At 35.5% G+C, this 22379-nt stretch overlaps 1 protein-coding gene across 2 annotated transcripts in view; it reads right to left on the reverse strand.

Moving 5' to 3' along the window:
- Positions 1-22379, reverse strand: part of LOC145692724 (Na(+)/citrate cotransporter-like) — a 122860-nt gene that overhangs the window by 13033 nt on the left and 87448 nt on the right. For both annotated transcript variants that reach the window (XM_081768149.1, XM_081768148.1), the window contains one exon: positions 16502-16695. In XM_081768149.1, coding sequence (XP_081624275.1) covers positions 16502-16695 — 194 coding nt within the window. The remainder of the gene's footprint in view (positions 1-16501; positions 16696-22379) is intronic.

Raw genomic sequence — 22379 nt, forward strand, 5'->3', positions numbered from 1 at the left:
ACTCAAATAAACAATAGAGTATTTAGTTTTGTACCACCGAGAAAAAAAAAAGAAATTGCACCATTTTGGAGTATTCAAATAAACAAAGGAATAAATTTGAGTGACTTATAATTTGTGTCAACTCTAAAATCAATTAAACGAAGTAATGCATTTGAGTAAGCTATTTAATTTGAAAAACCGAAGTTGAGTATTTTATACCATTTTGTATTATTTCAACAAACAAAGGAATAAGCAAAAAAAGGATCATTTTATATCATTTTAAACTAGTCTAATAAACGAAGGCATAAATATGAGTGAGCTATTTAATTTTGTAGCAACCAAAGGATCATTTTAACTAGCTGAGTATTTTCACGAAAGAACAAAATTGTACTAATCAGAAAAAGCGAAGAAGACCCATTTTAACTAACTGAGAATTTCTGTACCTTTTTGTACTATTTAAACAAACGATGGGATAAATTTGTGTGGCCTGTTTTTTGTACTAACCAGAAAAATCGAAGAAGGTCCAATTTAGCTAACTCAGAATTTATATACCTTTATACTAGCCCAATGAACGAAAGAACAAATTTGGGTGTTCTACTTTTTTCTACCAAACAAAGAAGAACCATTTTAACTTGCTGAGTATTTTATACCATTTTGTATTACTCAAATAAACGAAAGAATAAAATTGTACTAACCAGAAAAAGCGAAAAAAGACCTTTTTAACTAGCGCAGAATTTCTGTAACGCAAAAATTAATTTGGATGGAGTAACAAGAAAGAAAGCAAAGATATGCCATATTAACTATTTAAATAAACGAAGGGATAAATTTAAGTGATCTATTCCATTTTGTACCAAGGAGAAATGCCATTTTTATCTACCTTAGAATTTCTAGTGCATGTTGTATTATTTAAACAAAACGAAGGGCTAAATTTGAGAAAGCGAACATGAACCATTTTACTCAAATTTGGATGGAGTATTTAGCTTTGTATGAACCAGAAAAAAAGTGAAGAAGGACCATTTTAACTAACTCAGATCTTTATACCATTTTGTACTACTCCAATAAACGAAATTTTATTTTTGTACCAATCAGAAGAAAATCAAAGAAGGGTCATTTTAACTAGCCAAGCAGAAAAAAAGGAAAGAATTAACACTTTGTACTAACCAGAAAACGAGAAGAAGGGTCAGCATTCTATACTTTTTGTGCCATTTATTGGGGTGTCCTATTTCCTTTTGTACCAACGAGAACCATTTTTAACTGGCTTAGAATTTTATGCCTTTTTGTAAAATTTGTATCAAACCGAAAAAAGCAAGGAAATACCATTTTTAATAGCTCAGCATATTACAGCTTTTTGTGTTTTTGGTCTACCCAATTTCTTGACCATGTTGCACTATTTAAACAAACAAAGGAATAAATTTGTGTGACCTATTCACTTTTGTAACAATCAGAAAAAGGAAAGAATAAATTTGAATGGCTTAAGCAAAGAAGGTCAATTTATACCTTTTTGTGCTATTAAATTTGAGTGACCTATTGAAGAATGAATAAATTTTGTTTGCAATTAAAAAAACGGAGGTCTATTTATGCACATTTTGTACAAACCAGAGAAAAACAAAGAAAGACCATATTCTGCTACTCAAACAAACGAATGAATAAATTTGTGTGACCTATTCACTTTTATAGCAAGCAGAAAAAGCCCCTTTTTAGTTTTGTACTAACCACGAAGGCCCATTATACCATTTTGTATTACTCTAATAAATTTGGGTGGTCTATTTCATTTTTTGTAACAATCAGAAGAAAAGCTCAGAATTGCAAACAAAATTTATTCATTCTTCAATAGGTCACTCAAATTTAATAGCACAAAAAGGTATAAATTGACCTTCTTTGCTTAAGCCACTCAAATTTATTCTTTCCTTTTTCTGATTGTTACAAAAGTGAATAGGTCACACAAATTTATTCCTTTGTTTGTTTAAATAGTACAACATGGTCAAGAAATTGGGTAGACCAAAAACACAAAAAGCTGTAACATGCTGAGCTATTTAAAATGGTATTTCCTTGCTTTTTTCGGTTTGATACAAATTTTACAAAAAGGCATAAAATTCTAAGCCAGTTAAAAATGGTTCTCGTTGGTACAAAAGAAAATAGGACACCCCAATAAATGGCACAAAAAGTATAGAATGCTGATTCTTCTTCTCGTTTTCTGGTTAGTACAAAGTGTTAATTCTTTCCTTTTTTTCTGCTTGGCTAGTTAAAATGACTCTTCTTTGATTTTCTTCTGATTGATACAAAAATAAAATTTCGTTTATTGGAGTAGTACAAAATGGTATAAAGATCTGAGTTAGTTAAAATGGTCCTTCTTCACTTTTTTTCTGGTTCATACAAAGCTAAATACTCCATCCAAATTTGAGTAAAATAGTTCATGTTCGCTTTCTCAAATTTAGCCCTTCGTTTTGTTTAAATAATACAACATGCACTAGAAATTCTAAGGTAGATAAAATGGCATTTCTCCTTGGTACAAAATGGAATAGATCACTTAAATTTATCCCTTCGTTTATTTAAATAGTTAATATGGCATATCTTTGCTTTCTTTCTTGTTACTCCATCCAAATTAATTCTGCGCTAGTTAAAAAGGTCTTTTTTCGCTTTTTCTGGTTAGTACAATTTTATTCTTTCGTTTATTTGAGTAATACAAAATGGTATAAAATACTCAGCAAGTTAAAATGGTTCTTCTTTGTTTGGTATAAAAAAGTAGAACACCCAAATTTGTTCTTTCGTTCATTGGGCTAGTATAAAGGTATATAAATTCTGAGTTAGCTAAATTGGACCTTCTTCGATTTTTCTGGTTAGTACAAAAAACAGGCCACACAAATTTATCCCATCGTTTGTTTAAATAGTACAAAAAGGTACAGAAATTCTCAGTTAGTTAAAATGGGTCTTCTTCGCCTTTTTTTGATTAGTACAATTTTGTTCTTTCGTGAAAATACTCAGCTAGTTAAAATGATCCTTTGGTTGCTACAAAATTAAATAGCTCACTCATATTTATGCCTTCGTTTATTAGACTAGTTTAAAATGATTTAAAATGATCCTTTTCTGCTTATTCCTTTGTTTGTTGAAATAATACAAAATGGTATAAAATACTCAACTTCGGTTTTTCAAATTAAATAGCTTACTCAAATGCATTACTTCGTTTAATTGATTTTAGAGTTGACACAAATTATAAGTCACTCAAATTTATTCCTTTGTTTATTTGAATACTCCAAAATGGTGCAATTTCTTTTTTTTTCTCGGTGGTACAAAACTAAATACTCTATTGTTTATTTGAGTAATAAAATTATATAAAATAGTCCTTCTTCGCCTTTTTCTGAGCCAGTTAAAATTCCATTTCTCATTGGTACAAAATTGAATAGGTCACTTAAATTTATTATTTCGTATATTCAGCTAGTTCATTTTTTTCTCGTTGGTATAAAAAGTAGAACATTATGAACTTGTTACAGGAATTATGAACTTGTTAAAATGATCCTTCTTCGGGTTATTCTGATTGATACAAAAATAGTAGTTCGAAAGTTACATAAATTCTGAGCTAGTTAAAGTGGCTCTTCTTCTCTTTTCCAGTTGGTACAAAAGAAAATAATCCACCTAATCTTCACTTCTTTTTCTAAATATTCTATTCCTTCGTTTATTGGAGTAGTACAAAATGGTATAAAAGTCTGAGTTAGTTAAAATGAACCTTCTTCGGTTTTTTTGTTTATTTGAGTAGTAGAAAATGGCATTTCTCGTTGGTACAAAATTGAATAGGTCATTCAAATTTATCTTTTCGTTTGTTTAAATAGTTAAAATGGCATATCTTTGCTTTTCTTCTGATTGGTACAAAAATGAAATAGACCACTGAAATTTGGTCCCTCTATTATTTGAACAGCACAAAAAGGTATAAAATGCTGAGCTAGTTAAAATGACTCTTCTTTGATTTTCTTGTGATTGGTACAAAAATAAAATTTCGTTTATTTGGGTAGTACAAAATTGTATAGAAATATTGAACCTTCTTAATTTTTTTGTTCATACAAAGATAAATACTCTATCCAAATTTGAGTAAAATGGTCCATGTTCACTTTCTCAAATTTAGCCCTTCGTTTTGTTTAAATAATACAAGATGACATATAATTCTCAGCTAGCTAATATGGCATATCTTTGCTTTCTTTCTTGTTAATCCATTTGAATAGCCCAAAAAGGTACAGAAATTCTGCGCTAGTTAAAATTGTGTTCCTTTGATTTCTTTCTCATTAATACAAAAGTAAATAAGCCACTTAAATTTATTCCTTCTTCACTCTTTTTCTGCTTTGTACAAAATTGAATAGATCACACAAATTTACTAAATGAGGAAACGTTATGTCAATATATGGTTTCATTTACGAGATTGACCTTTGACCTCGATGACCATTATTTTTTGAAACTTGTAGTAGTTGATGACCTATTACTAGATTTGGAAACAGCACCTCAATACGTTGCTCCATTTAAGAGATTTACCTTTGACCTCGATGGTCAGTACTTTTTTTAACATGTACTAGTTGATGACCTATTACTAGATTTGGAAACAGCACCTCAATACGTTGCTTCGTTTCCGAGTTATTAGGTTTTAAGTATTTTAACCTTTGACCTCGATGGTAATTATTTTTGAAACTTGTAGTAGTTGATGACCTATTACTCGATTTGGAAACACCACCTCAATACGTGGATCCGTTTTCGAGTTATTAGGTTTTAAGTATTTTGACCTTTGACCTCGATGTTCATTATTTTTGGAACTTGTGGTAGTTGGTGAACTATTACTAAATGTGGAAACACCACCTCAATATGTTGCTTCGTTTACGAGTAATTGGGTTTTAAGTGTCATACAAAGGGCGTATCCCACATAAACTATAAGACCCAGGTAAAAATAAATATGATATTCGTGATCAGCATGTCCGAAAACCCCCATATACCGAGTTTCATCCAAATCGGTTAAATTATCATACAATGGGCGTATCCCACATAAACTATAAGACCCAGGTAAAAATAAATATGATATTCGTAATTAGCATGTCCGGAAACCCCCATATGCCGAGTTTCATCCAAATCGGTTAAAATTGTCATAGAAAGGGCGTATCCCACATAAACTATAAGACCCAGGTAAAAAGAATTCTTTGCTATGTAATCTCCTATGTTCGTAGAATCTGTGGGAAATAGGGGTTAAAAAGGAAACAAGTACATCCCCATTATTCTCTAGTTTGTTGCTGTGTTCGATTAGGGGTTGGAAACGATGCTCATAAAAGAGAATGAATACACCCTTAAAATGGACTATGTTCAATTAGGGGTGGAATGAATTTGCTACGTTCAAATAAGGGTGGAAAAGTGACCATCAAAGAGAATGACTATCTGTAGACCGTGGGTGGACGGTTCAGTAATCTTTGCTATAATGTGCTCATTGTCTATGTTAAAATAGGAGTTGGAACGAGTACACCCCTGCTATGTTACGTAGTCTTATGTATTATCTGCCATGGTAAAAATAGGGGTGGAAAAGTGATCATACGAGTTCACCTCTAAAAGATTATCTGCTCTACTATGTGATCGTGGTCTCCATGTATTCTCTGCTATGGTAAAATAAGGGGTGGAAAAAGTACGTAGTCTTATGTATTATCTGCTATGTTAAAATAGGGTTGAAAAAGTGCTCATAAAAGGGAAAGAGTTCACCCTTTAATCTTCACTATGTTTTGTAGTCTCTGTCTGATGCGCTATGTTCAATTAAAGGTTGAAAAATAAGTCATACTCTTTTACTAGTTCTGTTATGTTCGTTATGTTCTGCTATGTTAAAATAGGGGTTGGAAAATATGCTAAAAGGAAACGAGCTCACCCTTAAAATGTGCTCATAAAAGAGAACGAGTTACCCCGGAAAAAGTGTTCATAAAAGAGAACGAGTCTTATGTGTTATCAGCTCTGCTGTATGTTCGTTATGTTACGTAGTCTGATGTTCTGCTATGTTAAAATAGGGGTTGAAAAATATGCTCATAAAAGGGAACGAGTTCACCCCTTAAAATGTGTTCATAAAAGAGAACGAGTACACCCTTGTTATGTTACGTACTCTTATGTGTTATTAGCTGTGCTGTGTTCGTAGTCTTATGCTCTGCTGTGTGTTCGTAGTCTCTACTAGGGGTTGAAAAAGTAATCATAAAAGAGAACGAATACACCCCTAAAATGTGCTCATAAAAGGGAACGAGTACACCCTTGTTATGTTACGTACTCTTATGTGTTATTAGCTGTGCTGTGTTCGTAGTCTTATGCTCTGCTGTGTGTTCGTAGTCTCTACTAAGGGTTGAAAAAGTAATCATAAAAGAGAACGAATACACCCCTAAAATGTGCTCGTAAAAGGGAACGAGAACACCCTTATTATGTTACGTACTCTTATGTGTTATCTGCTCTTCTATGTGTTCGTAATTACTGCTATGTTAAAATAGGGGTTGGAAAATATGCTCATAAAAGAGAATGAATACACCCCTAAAAAGTGCTCATAAAAGAGAATGAATACGTTTCATATTCTTATCTGTTATCTGATCTTCTGTTATGTTACGTAGTCTGATGTTCTGCTATGTGTTCGTTTCATATGTTTCATATTCTTATCTGTTTCATATTCTTATCTGTTATCTGATCTTCTGTTATGTTACGTAGTGTGATGTTCTGCTATGTGTTCGTAGGGGTTGAAAAATATGCTGATAAAAGGGAACGAGTCCACCCCTTAAAATGTGATCATAAAAGGGAACGAGTACACCCCCTAAAAAGTGCTCATAAAAGGGAACAAATTCACCCCTAAAATATAGGTCGTAAAAGACCGTGGGTTCACGGTGTAAGGTGCTCAATTTCCCAGGGGCTCCTGAGTTGAGCGATGTTGGCCTAGTATGAGCCAAATCGATCCATTTTCTACTACTCACAATTTTGGAAGGGTTGTCGTAGAAAGTCGAGACTTGCTCCATCTACTTTCATCTAACAAGATCTTGCAAACGATGAGATACTTTACCCCTCTTGCCATTTGAAACTTTTTAGTTGGACCCTACCTGGGATCCTGTTGGAGACCCTGGGACAAGACGTTTTCACTTAAATCGTTGTACTTTGAAAGTAATGCCACACTTCCTTTCCTGCTTTCACATTTGTCTCACCGTTTCCGATTTATAGGGGAGAACATGGATTTTTCAATTAAGTTTTTGTTTACACTTTGACCCGTCGCCATTTTTCACAGGGTTGTCGTAAAGAGTCGTGACTTGTTGCATTTTCTTTCATTTTACAACAGCTTTCAAACGATGTGCTACTTAACCCCCTTGCCATTGAAAATTTTGAGTTGGACCCTGTCTGGGACCCTGCGAGGACCCTGGGGCAAACTTTTTTATCGAAAATGTGTGTCCTTGAAAATGGTGGGATATGTGTTGTCCGAGTTTTCCATTTACCCAACCGTTTCCGAACAAATGACTCGGTTCAAACTATTCTGCCAGCTTTGTAGCTTTTACATTACAAAATATGTTGTAACTCACGATATTCCGCCCGGTGGCACGTATAACTTGGTTATTCACCTAGTTATAACACACCAAATGCAAACACAATTGTCTCGTTCGGATCTCAGGGGAGCCACTGCATGACCCTTCCTTGTAAGCTAGGATCTGAATCTGTAATATTAAACAGTGTATCTAAAACTTTGACTAATAGATTGACAGTATTCTTGGCACGGATGCGATGTAGCGCCACAAGGGATTATTAGGTCCAATGCTGTTTAGGACTAGTGCCTTTTAAGAATTGTGCCGCGAAATGATTTTTAGGTCTTGTGCCGTTTAGGTCTTATGCCGTTTAGAACTAGTGCCGTTTAGGACTTGTGCCGCGAAATAATTTTTAGGTCGTGTGCCGTTTAGGACTAGTGCCGCGTGCATTAACACCGTTCCCAAGAGGTTCATCCAATAGACTGAAATAGTGATGTCGTCATTTCCTCTCCGTTACCATGGTGATCGCCATGTTTTTTCTATACAAACGCGTGAAGCGAATGGTGTATTTTAAAGTCTAGTACAAATAGGGACAGTAGCTGTAAATTTATTTACAATTATAAAATATTTTAACAACTAATAAAGTTGGTGACAAAGGGTACAGATTTAGAATATGGAAATGCGTTTAGGGAACTACGAGTAAAATCAAGAAAATTCATAAAGAAAGACTAATATCTAAGGAACTTATTTCTAAAAGCACTAAATCTCTAAATGATAAGGTAGAAATCAAATAATTAATCTAAACGTCGTTATCATGTAATTCACCTTAAGAAGCAATTATACACAATATAAACTCCCTAACGTGCAGATTGACAAACTGTCGGCACAAAGAAAATTAAAAATATACGATTTTTTTAAAAAGAAAAAATATCTTTTAGATCAATGTTAATTCTATTGGGACATTTACGTTTCTTATGTCCACTCTTCATCATGGGAGTGCACAATATTAAGGCCTACAACAATATTACCCTCCCCCCCCAAAAAAAAAGCCTTTGGAAATTTTCAATCCGGACCATCAGTGGATATAGGTAAGATCTTTTCTTATATTCCCTATCAACTTTTTTAAAAATAGAAACAGTATAATAAGAAAACAACCAATTGGTTCAGCATATATTCTAAACAACTGTTAAACATTAATCCTGTCCACGTATGCAATGTTATGAAACTTATATTAATGAATCAAAAATTTTCCAAAATTATTTAAGGTTAATATCTGATTATGAACAAGATGAGTACTTTTGTTTTCTCTTTCTTTTTCTATATCTCTGTTTTTTTAGTTTTATTGATTAGAAATATTTAAAAAGAAACATAAATATTTCATTCAGTGTAATGTTCGCAATTCAGAAATATTTCATCATTATTTTCGTTTTGCATTTAGATCTCTTAGGTATTTAAGCTACTTGTTGTTTAGAAAATAAAATGGCGATCACCATGGCAACGAAGAGGATATGACGTCACACTATTTTAGTCGAGGCTGGCGAGGTCTTTCTCGGCAGCCTCGATTTTAGTCTATACATGGCTGAATTGAATCTAGGACAGAATGGCAGGAGGACAAAATGGCAGGGGACATAATGGCAAGAAATAAAGGCAGGAGGACAAAATGGTAACGGACGGAATGGCAGGACAAAATGGCAGCGGACGAAATGGCAGGAGGACGAAATGGCAGAAGGACAAAATGACAGGAAGTTAATTTGGCAAAAATTGTAACTCCTAGGGCTCGTATATTTAGGTTTCACCTATTGTGTTTGCTAGTAGATAACAGTTCTCGATTTAGTCATTTCTGCTTCGAATGTCCAAAGCATAAATACGGCTAAATTGAACACAGAGCGTAAAAGAGGGTAAATATCAGTTATCCAAACTTAACTTGAAACTTAACAACAAATCTTTTTTAAAAATTTATTTCTTTGTAACCATCTTCCAATTGATATCTTGGTCTTATAACAACTCTAACTACAAGAAAATATAGATCGAAAGCAAACAAGGTAAGTACAAAACTGAAAGAATGGTCACTATTCTTCAATACTAATACATATCATAGTACAAACCTATAAAATTCCTTTACAGCTACAGGAATGACAAAGATTTTTTTCTAATTTCCTATAACATATTCTTAAAATCAGCTTGTAGTTGTAAGAATGACTAATTACGTACATGTTTCTTAATTCTCAATAATAACGGACATCGTACAACAGACTATAAGGAACACTCTGCAGTCGTCAGAATGACCAATTACTTACATCATCACTAATTTTATATAACAAAACTAGCCTTTGGCTAGCTGAGGGCTCTGCCCCCAAACCCCCAGATCTGCTCGGTCTATGGCTTCGCATTTCTTATCTATCGACTTTTGCATCAACAATGAATTTCGTGAACTTGCTCTTCGTATTTCCTGAATCTGCCCATTCGGGGGCTTCGCCCCACACACTGTCTTTATTCGGCCTACTGCCTTACATCTCTTAAACCCATAATTCTATCGTTTCTTTTCCTATTTCAACTATCTAAAAGATAAGATTTTGTATCCCAAGAAAACGTCCGTTTAAACAACATGGGAAAATTCTTCATTCCCTCTTTAGACCCCCTACAAATTAAAAATATTCACTATTGGCAATTTTCCTGTGGGTGAGTTCCGGAAACCTACAATCTTGCCAAATTTGATCATTGTAGCCCTAAAGGAACTGCTCAATAATTTATGTCAGCTCATGTAGTTTTACATATAGTTAGGATAGGATATATTGTAACATAGACTATAAACATACTTTGCAGTCGCAAGAATGAGATACTTATAGTGTCTTAAACATTCTATAACACATATCCTAGAATACACTAAAAACAAGTGCTGTCGATTTTTGTGACATTTGTGGTTTTCGGTTTTTGAGAAAACCGGTTTTCTGAAAACCGAAACCGCAAATGCGGCTTTGGAAATCGAAACACAAATGCGGTTTTCAAAAGCGGTTTTCAGTTTTTTCAAAAACGACAGCACTAGTAAAAATCCTCTGCGCTCAGAATGACTAAACCATAGTCCTTAATTTTATATAACAAAATATATCATAATATAGACTATAAATACACTTTGCAGTCGTAAGAATGACTAATTACATACCAGGCAGGCCCGTATCCAAGGGGTCTAGGGGGCCGGGCCCCCTAAATTTTTGCAGCCCCCTAAAATTTTCACGGTAGGCTTACAAATGAACTATAATATGGTGATGAACTATAATATGGTTGGATCTCCCCCCCCCCCAAAAAAAAGAACCGAAAATTCAAATTATACTTTCTCCCTTTATGTTCTCCTGGCATTTCGTCCTCTGCCATTTCGTCCGCCTGCCATTTTGTCCTCCTACCATTCTGTCCGTTCCCCGGCTGAATTAGCACTCTTATTGGCCACTTTCCGATGACGTCATAAAGTTTCAAGTTCCACCTGCTACTATGGTTGTTACTTTTGTTTCCGTGTGTGTGTATTAAAAAAAATAGAAAGGAGATTATCAATATTATTACTTTTGAAATACAGTGCATTAAAAATCTTGATTTATGTTCAGTTTTTACGCGGCAAAAATATATTATCCTTAAATGTGTCTTCGTCCAAATAAAAGTTTTAAAAAATGTACTACGCATGAATGTTATTATTGTCTAAAATTTTAACATTTTCATTAGATCACATTTTAACTGATGGTGATCACAATGAATACACTGGCTTTTGCAGAAATTGTGCACTTTGAGAAGCAACACCTTTTGATTTGAAATTTACATACAGAACTTGGGTTAAACTCACTTGATGATGCAAAATTAAAAACATCTTGGTCTTGTTACTTATACCATATACAAAATGTTTCTCAAATTAACTTTCTACTACACGCTCAAGTTCTTCATGTTCATCCAAAAATAGATCTGGTTTAGAAGTATTTTGCGGCACTAGTGTTGTAGTGTCGTTATAGACAAGCAATGCTCTGTTCAATTGCACGAGAAATGCCCATCAACTTGAGCTAGATGGCCATTTCTTTATGAAGCACATAAGGATACCAACTGGAGCATACAATGTAAATTGCATTATATTTCGTTGGAGTTTAGCCTCCCTTTCAACACCAAGGTTGTAAATCAAACATAGATGTAGCCCTACTGTTTCACTGTTTCATGTGGAATCCGAACCACATGAGATTGCGCCGGGAATCGAATTCGGATCTCACGGGCCGAAGACGCGTACGTTAACGATATAGCCACGACATAGTTCCAGACAATGTAAAGTTATCCCTGTTTTTCTTTAGAGTGAATATACCAGGGTCAACTTTACACATCGCCTTAAACTTTAAACAAGTAGTTCCCAAGGGCTCGCCTCCTGGAGGTGACTTAAAGAACAAGCGAGGGTATTACAAGCTAACAACAGAAATCAGCGCGTATTTAGGATTTTGCCTCGGGCGAGGCTATGCAGAACACGCAGGCCGGTAGCCAGCCCAAAAATGTAGGGGGGGGCTGAAATTAGGGGGGGGCGATCCAACCATACTATAGTTTATCATCGTATTATAATTCATTTGCAAGCCTACCGTAAAAATTTTAGGTGGGCCATCGAAAATTTAGGGGGGCTCGGCACCCCCTAGACCCCCTGGATACGGGCCTGACAACACGTGAATAAGCACTTACATTTTTCCTTTTGGGTGCCGATAAATTTTAATGAAGTTTTCATATAATAAAATTATTTCGGTTAGCTTGAGCCCGATATCCACCCCCCCCCGAATACGCCACTAACAGAAATAAACTATAAAATTATCAATAAACTTAATGGGTGTTAAGTATTTGATATTTTCTCTTTCTTAGGCTCCCATTGGAAATTTTTAAGTAATTAAACACTTAATAAATATAAACTGATGGAAACTGTTTGTACATAGCTAGTTCCTTAAAGATGCTCTTCGTTTCTACACAGAGCCTCCTCATGGGTATGTGGATAGCGTACTCACCTTTGGCGCATGGGGGCCGGGTTTGATTCACGGCAGAAGCTCATGCAGTTTCGGTCTAATGTTAAGCTGTAACTCCACATATAGCTCCTGCTGGAAGGGACGCTAAATTCAAATCGAAAATTTAATCTAAATTACTACATCTTTTCTGTAAATCTCCAGCTTTTGGCACCCCAATTTCAAAACCTGCAGCAATTGCAACATACAATTGTCTGCAGTGTTTTAAGGCGTGTGATTTCAGATCTATTATCCTTGCTCTTAACCCAACTCCCTGTGCTATATAGGTGCCTACACTTTCCAGTGAATTATGAAACAAATCCTTTGTTGAAAGCATTCGCAGCACAATGAAAATCCGCCGATAGAATAGGCCTATTTACAGATTACGAGTTTCGTATAAAGCTAATTAAAAATAAAATAAAATAAAGTCCTGTAGTTCTTACACGCATTCGACGTGTAGAAGTATTTTGTACCAAATGTTATTGTCGTGCCTTTATTGGTAGGCGTTTTCGATGCAATTATATAATCAAATGCGTAAAATACACTTCAGTCTCTCTACAAGCTAGGTTTGGATCAAATCCGCACCAGGGCAGGGCGAAGCAGGAAGCATAAGCAGGAGGTTATAACATTTAAGTGATAATGTTTAAAGCAGTAGTTCCCAACTGTGTTTACCTGGCGCCTCCTTCTTAAACCCCGTATACTTCTCGCTGACCTCATTCCGCTCATTGACAATGATATGTACTTTTTTTTGTCTGATTCATCTATTATTTAGACTCAGCATTGAAATCTATAATCCTGAATAATAATAATAATAATAATAATAATAATAATAATAATAATAATAATAACGATAATGTAATTGACTATATGATTAGCATAGACTTCTTAGGTGTTGAAGACCTGAAATTGATTCCCGGTGAGAAGTTATGATTTTCGGATTTCACGTTAAGAGGCCTCATCACTGCGAATTTAAAATACCGCTAATTTTACAGTAATTATGTGATATCTTCAAATAAATAAAAGAGCATCGAAAAGTGGAACAAGACCTCCCTAGACAATATTATTTAGCGTGAGATATCGTTATCATGACTCATTTATCTGCTTTCGATTCCCAGACATTTAGAAAATCGGCATTTATTTTCGCGTTTCTAAATAACTGCAAACGGAAAACTTAAACTACTAGGTGACTCGTGATAACGGTACATCATGCAAAATAACATCGTCTAGGGAGGTCTTGATCCACTTTTCGATTATCTTTTATCTATTTGAAGATATCACATAATTACTGTAAAATTAGCGGTATTTTAATTTCGCAGTAATAGGGACTCTTAAGTTGTAACTTCACGTTCCACATAGCTTTCCTACTGAATGGGACTCCAAATCTTAAACCACTCACCATGTTTTCATCTGTTTATATTTGTTAAGTTTATTGATAATTTTATAGTTTATTTCTGTCGTTAGCTTGTGATACAGTCGCTTGTTCTTCAAGTTCCCTCCAGGAGGCGAGCCCTTGGGAACTACTGGTTTAAAATTTAAAGCAATGTAAAGTTGACCTAGTATATTCATTCTATAGAAATCAGGGATGGCTTTACATTGTCTGGAACTATGTCATGATTATATCGTTAACGTACGCGTCTTCGGCCCGTGAGATCCAGATTCGATTCTCTCGTGTGGTTCGGATTTCACGTGAAACAGTACATCCATTTTTGATTATAACCTTGCTGTTGAAAGGTACGCTAAACTCCAACAAAATATAATGCAATTTACATTGTATGCTCCAGTTGGTATCCTTATGTGGTTCATAAACAATGCTACCTAATAATGGCCAACTAGCTCAAGTTGATGGGCATTTCTCGTGCAATTGAACCGAGCATGGCTCACCTATAACGACACTAGGCCTACAACGCTATTTGCCGCGAAATATTTCTAAACATTTTTGTGCATGGTAAAAGTAACAAGAGCAAGATGTTTTTAATTTGACAAGATGTTCATCAAGTGAGTGGAGCGTAAGTTCTGTACGTAAATTTGAAATCAAAAGAAGATGTTGCATTACAAAGTGTACGATTTTTGGAAAAGCCAGTATTCATTGTGAGCACAAGCAGCTAATATATGGTCTAATGAAAATGTTAAAATTGTAAAACCGTAATAACATTCATGTGTAGTGTGTTTGTTTTTAAACTTTTATTTGGATGAAGACATATTTAAGGATAATATATTTGTACCGCGTAAAAAGTGAATATGAATTATAATGAACTAGCAGCGTTCACCCCGCTTCGCTGCGGTCACCCCGGAACGCAATAAACGTTGTTACTTAGATAATTTTTACTTTTTCGCTTTCAAGTGATATGATAAAAACCATAGAAGATTGCAGTAAATGTTAACATTATATCGCCTGTCATTTATGTTAACCCGCCCCGCTTCGCTGCGGTCACCCCTGAACGCAATAAACTTTGTTACTTAGATAATTTTTACTTTTTCGCTTTCAAGTGATATGATAAAAACCATAGTAGATTGCAGTAAATGTTAACATTATATCGCCTGTCATTTATGTTAACCCGCCGAGTGACACGGTCATGCGGGTTGCATATAAATACGTTTATTTTTACCTATGATGAACTAACAAAGGATTTGTACGTTATGGACACTTGAATGGTCAATTATCTCAAGACACTGGTAATTAAAAATTAAAGTGATATGATAAAAACCATCTAGGGTCCAAATCCTAATAACCCCCCAAAAATGAAAGAAATTGGTTCAGCCGTATTAGCGTGATGAGGGAACAAAGGATTTGTGCGTTCTCTTTTATATATATAGATTGTATTTTACAAGTAATAATGGGCCGTATTCAGAGAGAATTCGTTAATGAAGCGTTAGTCACGGACTAGTTAGTGGCATATTAGAACTTTAATAAGGAAGGTGTACTTTTTGGTATTCAGAGTCTACTACAACTAAAAAACTGATTTGGGTATGATTAACTAATATAACCTCAATGCATCGGGTGAGAAAAATAAATGTGGCAACAACGGAAAAGAAGATGTGCGCATGCGTTCTCTGCAAACATGAAAATACAAGAAATACGAAATACGAAACGTGTCGCACAAGCTAAAACGTGGCTAAAAGGGGACACTCTGCTCTAGATTAATTAGTCACATGTAATTAATTTCGTCAACTACTACGTCCTAATCAGAGACTCTGAATACACTTTTGATAACAATCCGTTAATCAAACCCGTAGTAGGTCATTAATCAGACGTCAAAACGACTCTGCATAAGGCCCAATATTGATAATCTTCATTCTCTCGTTTAAAACACGCAGACACAGAAACGAAAACAAGAAGCACAGGAGCAGGTGGAACTTAAAACTTTGTGACGTTATCGGAACGTGACCAATAAGAGTGTTACTTCAGCCATGTATTGGATGAACCTCTTGGGATCGGTGAAAATGCGTGCCGCGTCCCCATACATAGAACTGATCGATAAATTATCTTCCCTTATAATTAGAATATAATTCTTCTATTGTCACTAATATTAATTGACTTCTACTTATTCCTGTTATAAATACATCCCTCAGAAATGAATACGTTAATTATAATTCGGTTTTGTAATTATTTTTAAACTGTTTTCATATCAAACCACAAAGAAAACATATCGAATTTCGTATTTCAAATATTTTCATTTTTACAGAATACCCATGCACACGTCTAGATTTCCGTAGTTGCCACATTTATTTTTCTTACTCGAGGTATTGCATTATGTTAATTAATCATACCAAAATCTACTGATTAGCTGAACTCGAAACAGATTCTGAATACAAAAAAAAAAAAAAAAAAAAAAAAAAAAAAAAAAAAAAAACTGCTACCGAGCTAATAAGACACTAACTAATCGTGTTACTAACGTTTGATTAACGAACGATCTCTAAATACCGCTCTATATTTCTAAATATGGACGTTAGTCTAACGCAACACGAAGTTAGTCTACCTCTTGGTACGACGCTAATCACACTTAGAAACCATCCCTTAATTCCACTATTTTTGTGACAACTTACCAACTCCTGTAGCACCGGCAGAATCAATATGGCAATCGTCATGTTACTTGTTAACTGAGTCATACAAGCACTTGCGAGACACACAAGGATAAGAACGGCGTTCTTATTCAGACTTTTTAGCTCTTGCAGTGCCTCTCCAATTGTACTATTTAACCCAGAGAGCTTAATACCTTCGGCTATAGCAAAACCACCACCTAAAACACAGAGAAAACAATTGCTTATTTAACTCTTCCGAAACTGATGGCACTTTCAATTCCCAGTTTCCTTGTGCCACAAATCCGCCAGAAGGAAGGAAAAATAATAACAACTTTGTTGTTAAATTAATAACAAGAATAAAAACTTTTTTTTTAATAGTAGGCGATTGAGTTTATGAGTTTATCCGATGCAGCTGTGTTTAAAGAAAACATTAAGTTGTAACATGCAAAAACCAAAACCAAGGTGACCAGAACTTTTTTACTTTCAGAAACTGGACGCATACGAATCGGCGACGGGGGGTGGGGTGACTTCCACATTGCATTTTGGGTCTCAGCAGTGTTTTCAATTTACAAAATACACAAGTAAGAATGATAACACAGCGTCTCTAACTTAAGCACTACCCAACAATACTTTTAACTACTTCAACACTCAGAATTACCACTCAATTTCCACTTGAAGCACAGAACACCCAATTCTTATTTGAATATTCAGAAGTTCTAGGCACGGCTGAACCTTCCCAATGAGTGTTGGTACGGAAGAGTGTAGAATTAGCATTGGCCATTTATATTTTGAATAATAATTACGGGACACCTGGTTCATGTTTGCTTAAAAACGGGACATTTAGGCGTCCCGTTTGAGAATCAGAAAAAAACGGGACAACAGTTGAAAATAAGGGACTGTCCCGGCTAAAACGGGACGTCTGGTCACCTTGACCAAAACAAAACTGAAGTGAACCAAGATTGGCGAGATAAATCATGGCTCCGCATGCTAAGATTCAATCTTTGGTGGTTAACGAATAAAACTGAAGGTAAAGTCAAGGTTAAGATTTTTTTAAAATAAATAAGGTGGGTGGAACCATCCGGGATCATTCGTCAATCATCATTTTCAATCGTCTTTTTCTACAACAGATCCTAAATTTACTACAGCGATAGTGCTACGAAGAAAGAATGGTGATAGGACTGGAAGTTGTATTCACATTGTAAGTTGGTTCCAAATTCTGGCTTTTCCACAATATATTCGTCTGAGCTGTGGATAGGGTAGCAAAATTGGTATCCCGTGAGGGGATATTTTATTCCACTTGAGGTAGTCCACTCCCACAGAACTTTCAAGGTGACCTCACCCTACAGGTTGGCAACACTGCTGTCCAATCGGCGAGCCTACGAAGCAGCTATATACTCTTCAAGCATCGGGAAAGACTCATCCACTTTGAACTAGACGGCGGCAGGAGCAGGTGGCAACTTGAAATTCATCGTTGGAGGACCAAGTAGTGAGCTCGTAGTGAAGAAAGAAGTAAGGGAAAACACGCGCTACATGGCTGGACAATCATAAGTATCACTTTAGTAGAATCAGTGGACGAATATTTTGGACAAATATTTACTAAACTACTTTTACATTGCAATATAGTTTTTAAATTGTATAATTAAATATTGACTTCCTCAGCCTAATAAATATTATGATTTTAATTCGAATGTTTTTGATCATCCACTTGGTTTATAGTCGCATGCCATTAGTTGTTAACTTTCCCCTGCATGTTGTTTACCAGCATTTTTGAGAGAGTAAAGAGGAAGCGTATTCCTGCTGTTAGCTACGGTGAAATTTTCACTTGTTGTGAGGGTCCTCTGATCATTTAATTCCGGATATTACTTCATAAGCCTTTTAATTAAAAGAGCCGGCAACCACACACTATACAACTTTTTGCATCTTTGTAAACAAGGAATCTATTAGCTGTTAATAAATCTTTCTGTTCAAATTGAACTTAGAGATCTCCTCTTTCTAATTGAATAGCAGAACTCTTTCTCAGCTCTTCTATTAACTTTTTTTGAAAACTGGTTCGGTTTTCTATCAAAAACCGGTTTCAGAGAAAAACGAATTGGTTTTAGAGAAAACCGAAATGTCAGTTTTTCGGTTTATACAAAAACCGGTTTTGCCTATTCCTAATCCTGACAATGAAACCTATACTCCTTAAAGTGACGGCCACCTGCTTCTTGTGCTTATAAAAGTAATCATCCCGTTCCGAATATTTTGCAAAAAAGCAAAAACAGGAAGATGTGGCTAATGAATTCATCAGAGTAAAAATGGATTCTACGAAAAAGAGTATTTTTTACATCAGAACAGGATGTTTTTAGAGTATTTTTTACATCAGTGGAGAACAGGATTTTTTAAAAATTCCAGCACTACACCAAGGGCGGATCTAGGGTGCAATCGCCCCTCCTCAGAAGAAGAAACTTTCTTATTTTATATATATAAATAGAAGCCATCCTAGAATTTGGAACTCTTAAAAGTAGCTCTAAGTAGCAGTATTACAACCCCTCCCCAGAAGTCCGTCCTGGATCCGCCACTGCACAAATTACCCTTTTACTCAGACATACAGCATTTCAAACTTCCCGGTAGACACGTTATTCCAAGAAGTCAATATAAGAAAATAACTCAATAAGTAAAGTAGTAACACTTCTCGTCGTGTACATTTACTTTGCTCTCATTGTCATGAACACAAGGTTTCCTCACACTTTCTTCATTCCACCATTTCATTCATTTCACATAATCACCATCTTCTTTAGCCTAACCGGCATAACTGTGGGACATAAACCTCAAAGATTTAATTTCATTTTACAAGGTTCGTGACGGGGGCAAATAGCCTCGTTGCTGACGTCCCCATTAAGGGCGGATTTTCATCCAAACGTTCGTTGCTTGCAATTTCTGTGTAGCCAATAGAAAGTTGTTACACGTAAGACCGTACTTAAACAACTTCTCAATTGGCTATTCAGCCACATCGCAAGCAAAGAACGTAACGGACGCTTGTATGAAAATCCGCCTTAACCCTTTCGAGACAGGGAGGCCGAAGTGGCCCCAACGGTGGGGCCACTTAGTTAGTCCTCCCCTGTGTGAACACTAATTAAGATATCAGAATATTCTTTTTTCTATTTCAAATATGAGTAATTAGACCATAGTTTATCTTGATGGTAATTTTTTCGTAAGTGTCGAATTTCCCTCTCAAATTTGAGCCCAAAATCAAAATTTCGAGAATTGTCGAATTTCCAATTTTCTTTTATTCTTTTTTCCCTACAGCTTCATTCGTTTTAGAGATTATTCAGACCAGTTGGACCATCCCGCGATCAGTGTTGCCAACTACGGTAACTAAAATTTCCCTATTTCTGGGTACAAAAATTAGAAATGTTCGAAATTTATGTTTATAAATCCATACCTATACATACGAACGCAAATCAACTTGCCCCAGTCGAACATCAGTCCTTACTGAACAAAAGCAAGTACTGATTGTTACAATTGGATAATTAGGAGGCGCGCGAAAAATTCGAATTTAGGTTCTAAACCTTGATAATTTTTTTATTTTACTTTTCTCTTTACCATAATCTATTTTTTTAAGTTACAAGCTTCGTTTCTTAGATATCGACATTATACTTGTAGGATATGTTAGTGGTGTATCAAAGTTTATTTTAAGACCGTTTGCTTCTGTCTGGTAGCAGTGTTTCCAACCATAGAAAATTTTAATTCCTATTATAGGGGAAAATTCGCAAAATATCCCATTTCCCTCTTTAATTTCCCTCTTGTTGGCTACATTGGAACAGATGTACCAGTACCTGAAAGCATACTATTTGGCCTACACAACGCACCATGGAAAGTTTCACTTGAATAATTAGAAGAAGTACAGTTGAGATTTACAGTACATCTTGTTCTCTAATTACGGATGTATGCAAACCATGAGAGCTAGATATTTATGAAAATTGGTACCCTAACTAATTGTGGATCGCTAATCATCGCCGTGATAGTCACTTGGGGCGGGAATGCTTTGTTTACCCGGTACGGATAATACATATACCAATCAGTGACCGGGAGACTCTATGCAGTTATACCCAAAAAAGCAGAAAATGAAAAATGTGTGTAGGCAACCTGATGCTTACGGGAGGAGGACACGTGATCAAAAACATTGCAATAATGTCACACAAGCAGTGTTGCCATCCCAACACAAACTTATAGTTTTTCAAATAGAACGTATACCATTTTATGACATTAAAACAAAAACAATTGGCATAAAACATGAAAGAAAATAAGCAAAATGTGGTTTATTAATGTTGTCAAATAAGTGAAATATGATGCTCTAAAAGTTGAGAAATTATGAGTTCCGTACAGAGAAACGAATAAATGTACAACAATCACAAGACTGCAGAAGAAACAAATGTACAGTAAGGAGTAAACTACAGTATTCAGTGACTAACGGGATTGATACAGGATTCACCCAAACAAGGAACATGTTAGTAGCCGTAGAAAGAAGAAGCCCCATGTGACATAATGCAGAAATGTGAACAGCAATTCTCTCTGTAGCCAGCAATTCCAATGGCGTTTGTGTGGAATCCATATCTCGAACCACACCCGTTCTCGAGAGCTATAAAACGAACCGTCTTGGGGTTGCAACATTGCATAAAATCCTGCATGCCTTCCAAAGTACAGAAACGATGGCGTAGTGCCTGAAAAGAGCATAAAAAACCTATGGCACGAAAGGTAACAAATCTGTGACAAGAAAATAGATCAGAGTCGATTCAGAAAAGTTAATGGCCTGTTTTAGGTGTCAGTCGAGGTCGAGAGTATAGGAAACGCTAACATGTGAGACAATGATGCAGATGAAACACATTGTATTCAGGTTGGTAGTAGTATACATGTGCTAAATATTTTAACACAATACATCAATAGATACAACAGAAAAGCCATAGATAGTATGGCAAAATACGTACTTGTCTCGCCCTAGCCGCCCACTCGATATGACGTGTCAAGCTCGTTAGTCACTGAATGCTGTAGTTTAGTCAATACTGTACGTTTGTTCCTTTTGTAGTCCTATTATTTTGTACATTTGTTTGTTTCTTCTTACGGACCCCATAATTTCTCAACTTCAGAACATCATAACTCCCTTATTTAGAAACACTGATAACTTACCTTTTGCTTATTTTCTTTCACGTTTTATGCCAATTGTGTTAATGCCATAACATAATGTACTTCTACTTGAAAAACTAGAAGTGTGTTGGAATGGCAACATTGCTTGTGTGCACTACTGCCGTGTCCTTGGCCACGTGTCCTCCTCCCGTGAGTATCACGTTACCTGCATACATTTTTCATTTTCTATCTTTTTCCGGCGTTATGAGGTATAACTCTTCAGAGCCTCACCCAGTCGCGGTATATACAGTCACCTTACGTTATATGTAGCGGGTAAACAAGACATTTCCGCATCGAGTGACTACCACCACGATGAATAGCGATCCACACTTAATCGCGGTACCAAATGTCATAAATATCTAGCTGTGACGGTTTGCATACATCCATTGTAAGTGGAAAGATAATTGTTATTTTTTTAAATAAAAAGTAGAATGAGATTTTTAAAATGGCATCTTAGTTTATTAGATATCGTCACGACACCTGTAGGATATATTAGGGGGATGCCAAAGTTTATTTTAACATAGTTTGCATTTGTCTGGTAACAGTGTTTCCAGCCATATAAAATTTTAATTACCGATTTTAGGTGGAAAATTCGGAAAATATCCCACTTTTCTCTATAATTTCCCTCTTGTTGGCTACATTTGTACGAGTATCTGAAACCCTCGTATTTGGCCTATATATCGCACCATAAAAAGTTTCAATAGGATAATTAGGGAAGCTGCCTGATCCTGCATAACAGTTG

The sequence above is a fragment of the Thermobia domestica genome, chromosome 8, assembly GCF_964235325.1.
Source record: "Thermobia domestica chromosome 8, izTheDome1.hap1.1, whole genome shotgun sequence".
NCBI lineage: Eukaryota > Metazoa > Arthropoda > Insecta > Zygentoma > Lepismatidae > Thermobia > Thermobia domestica.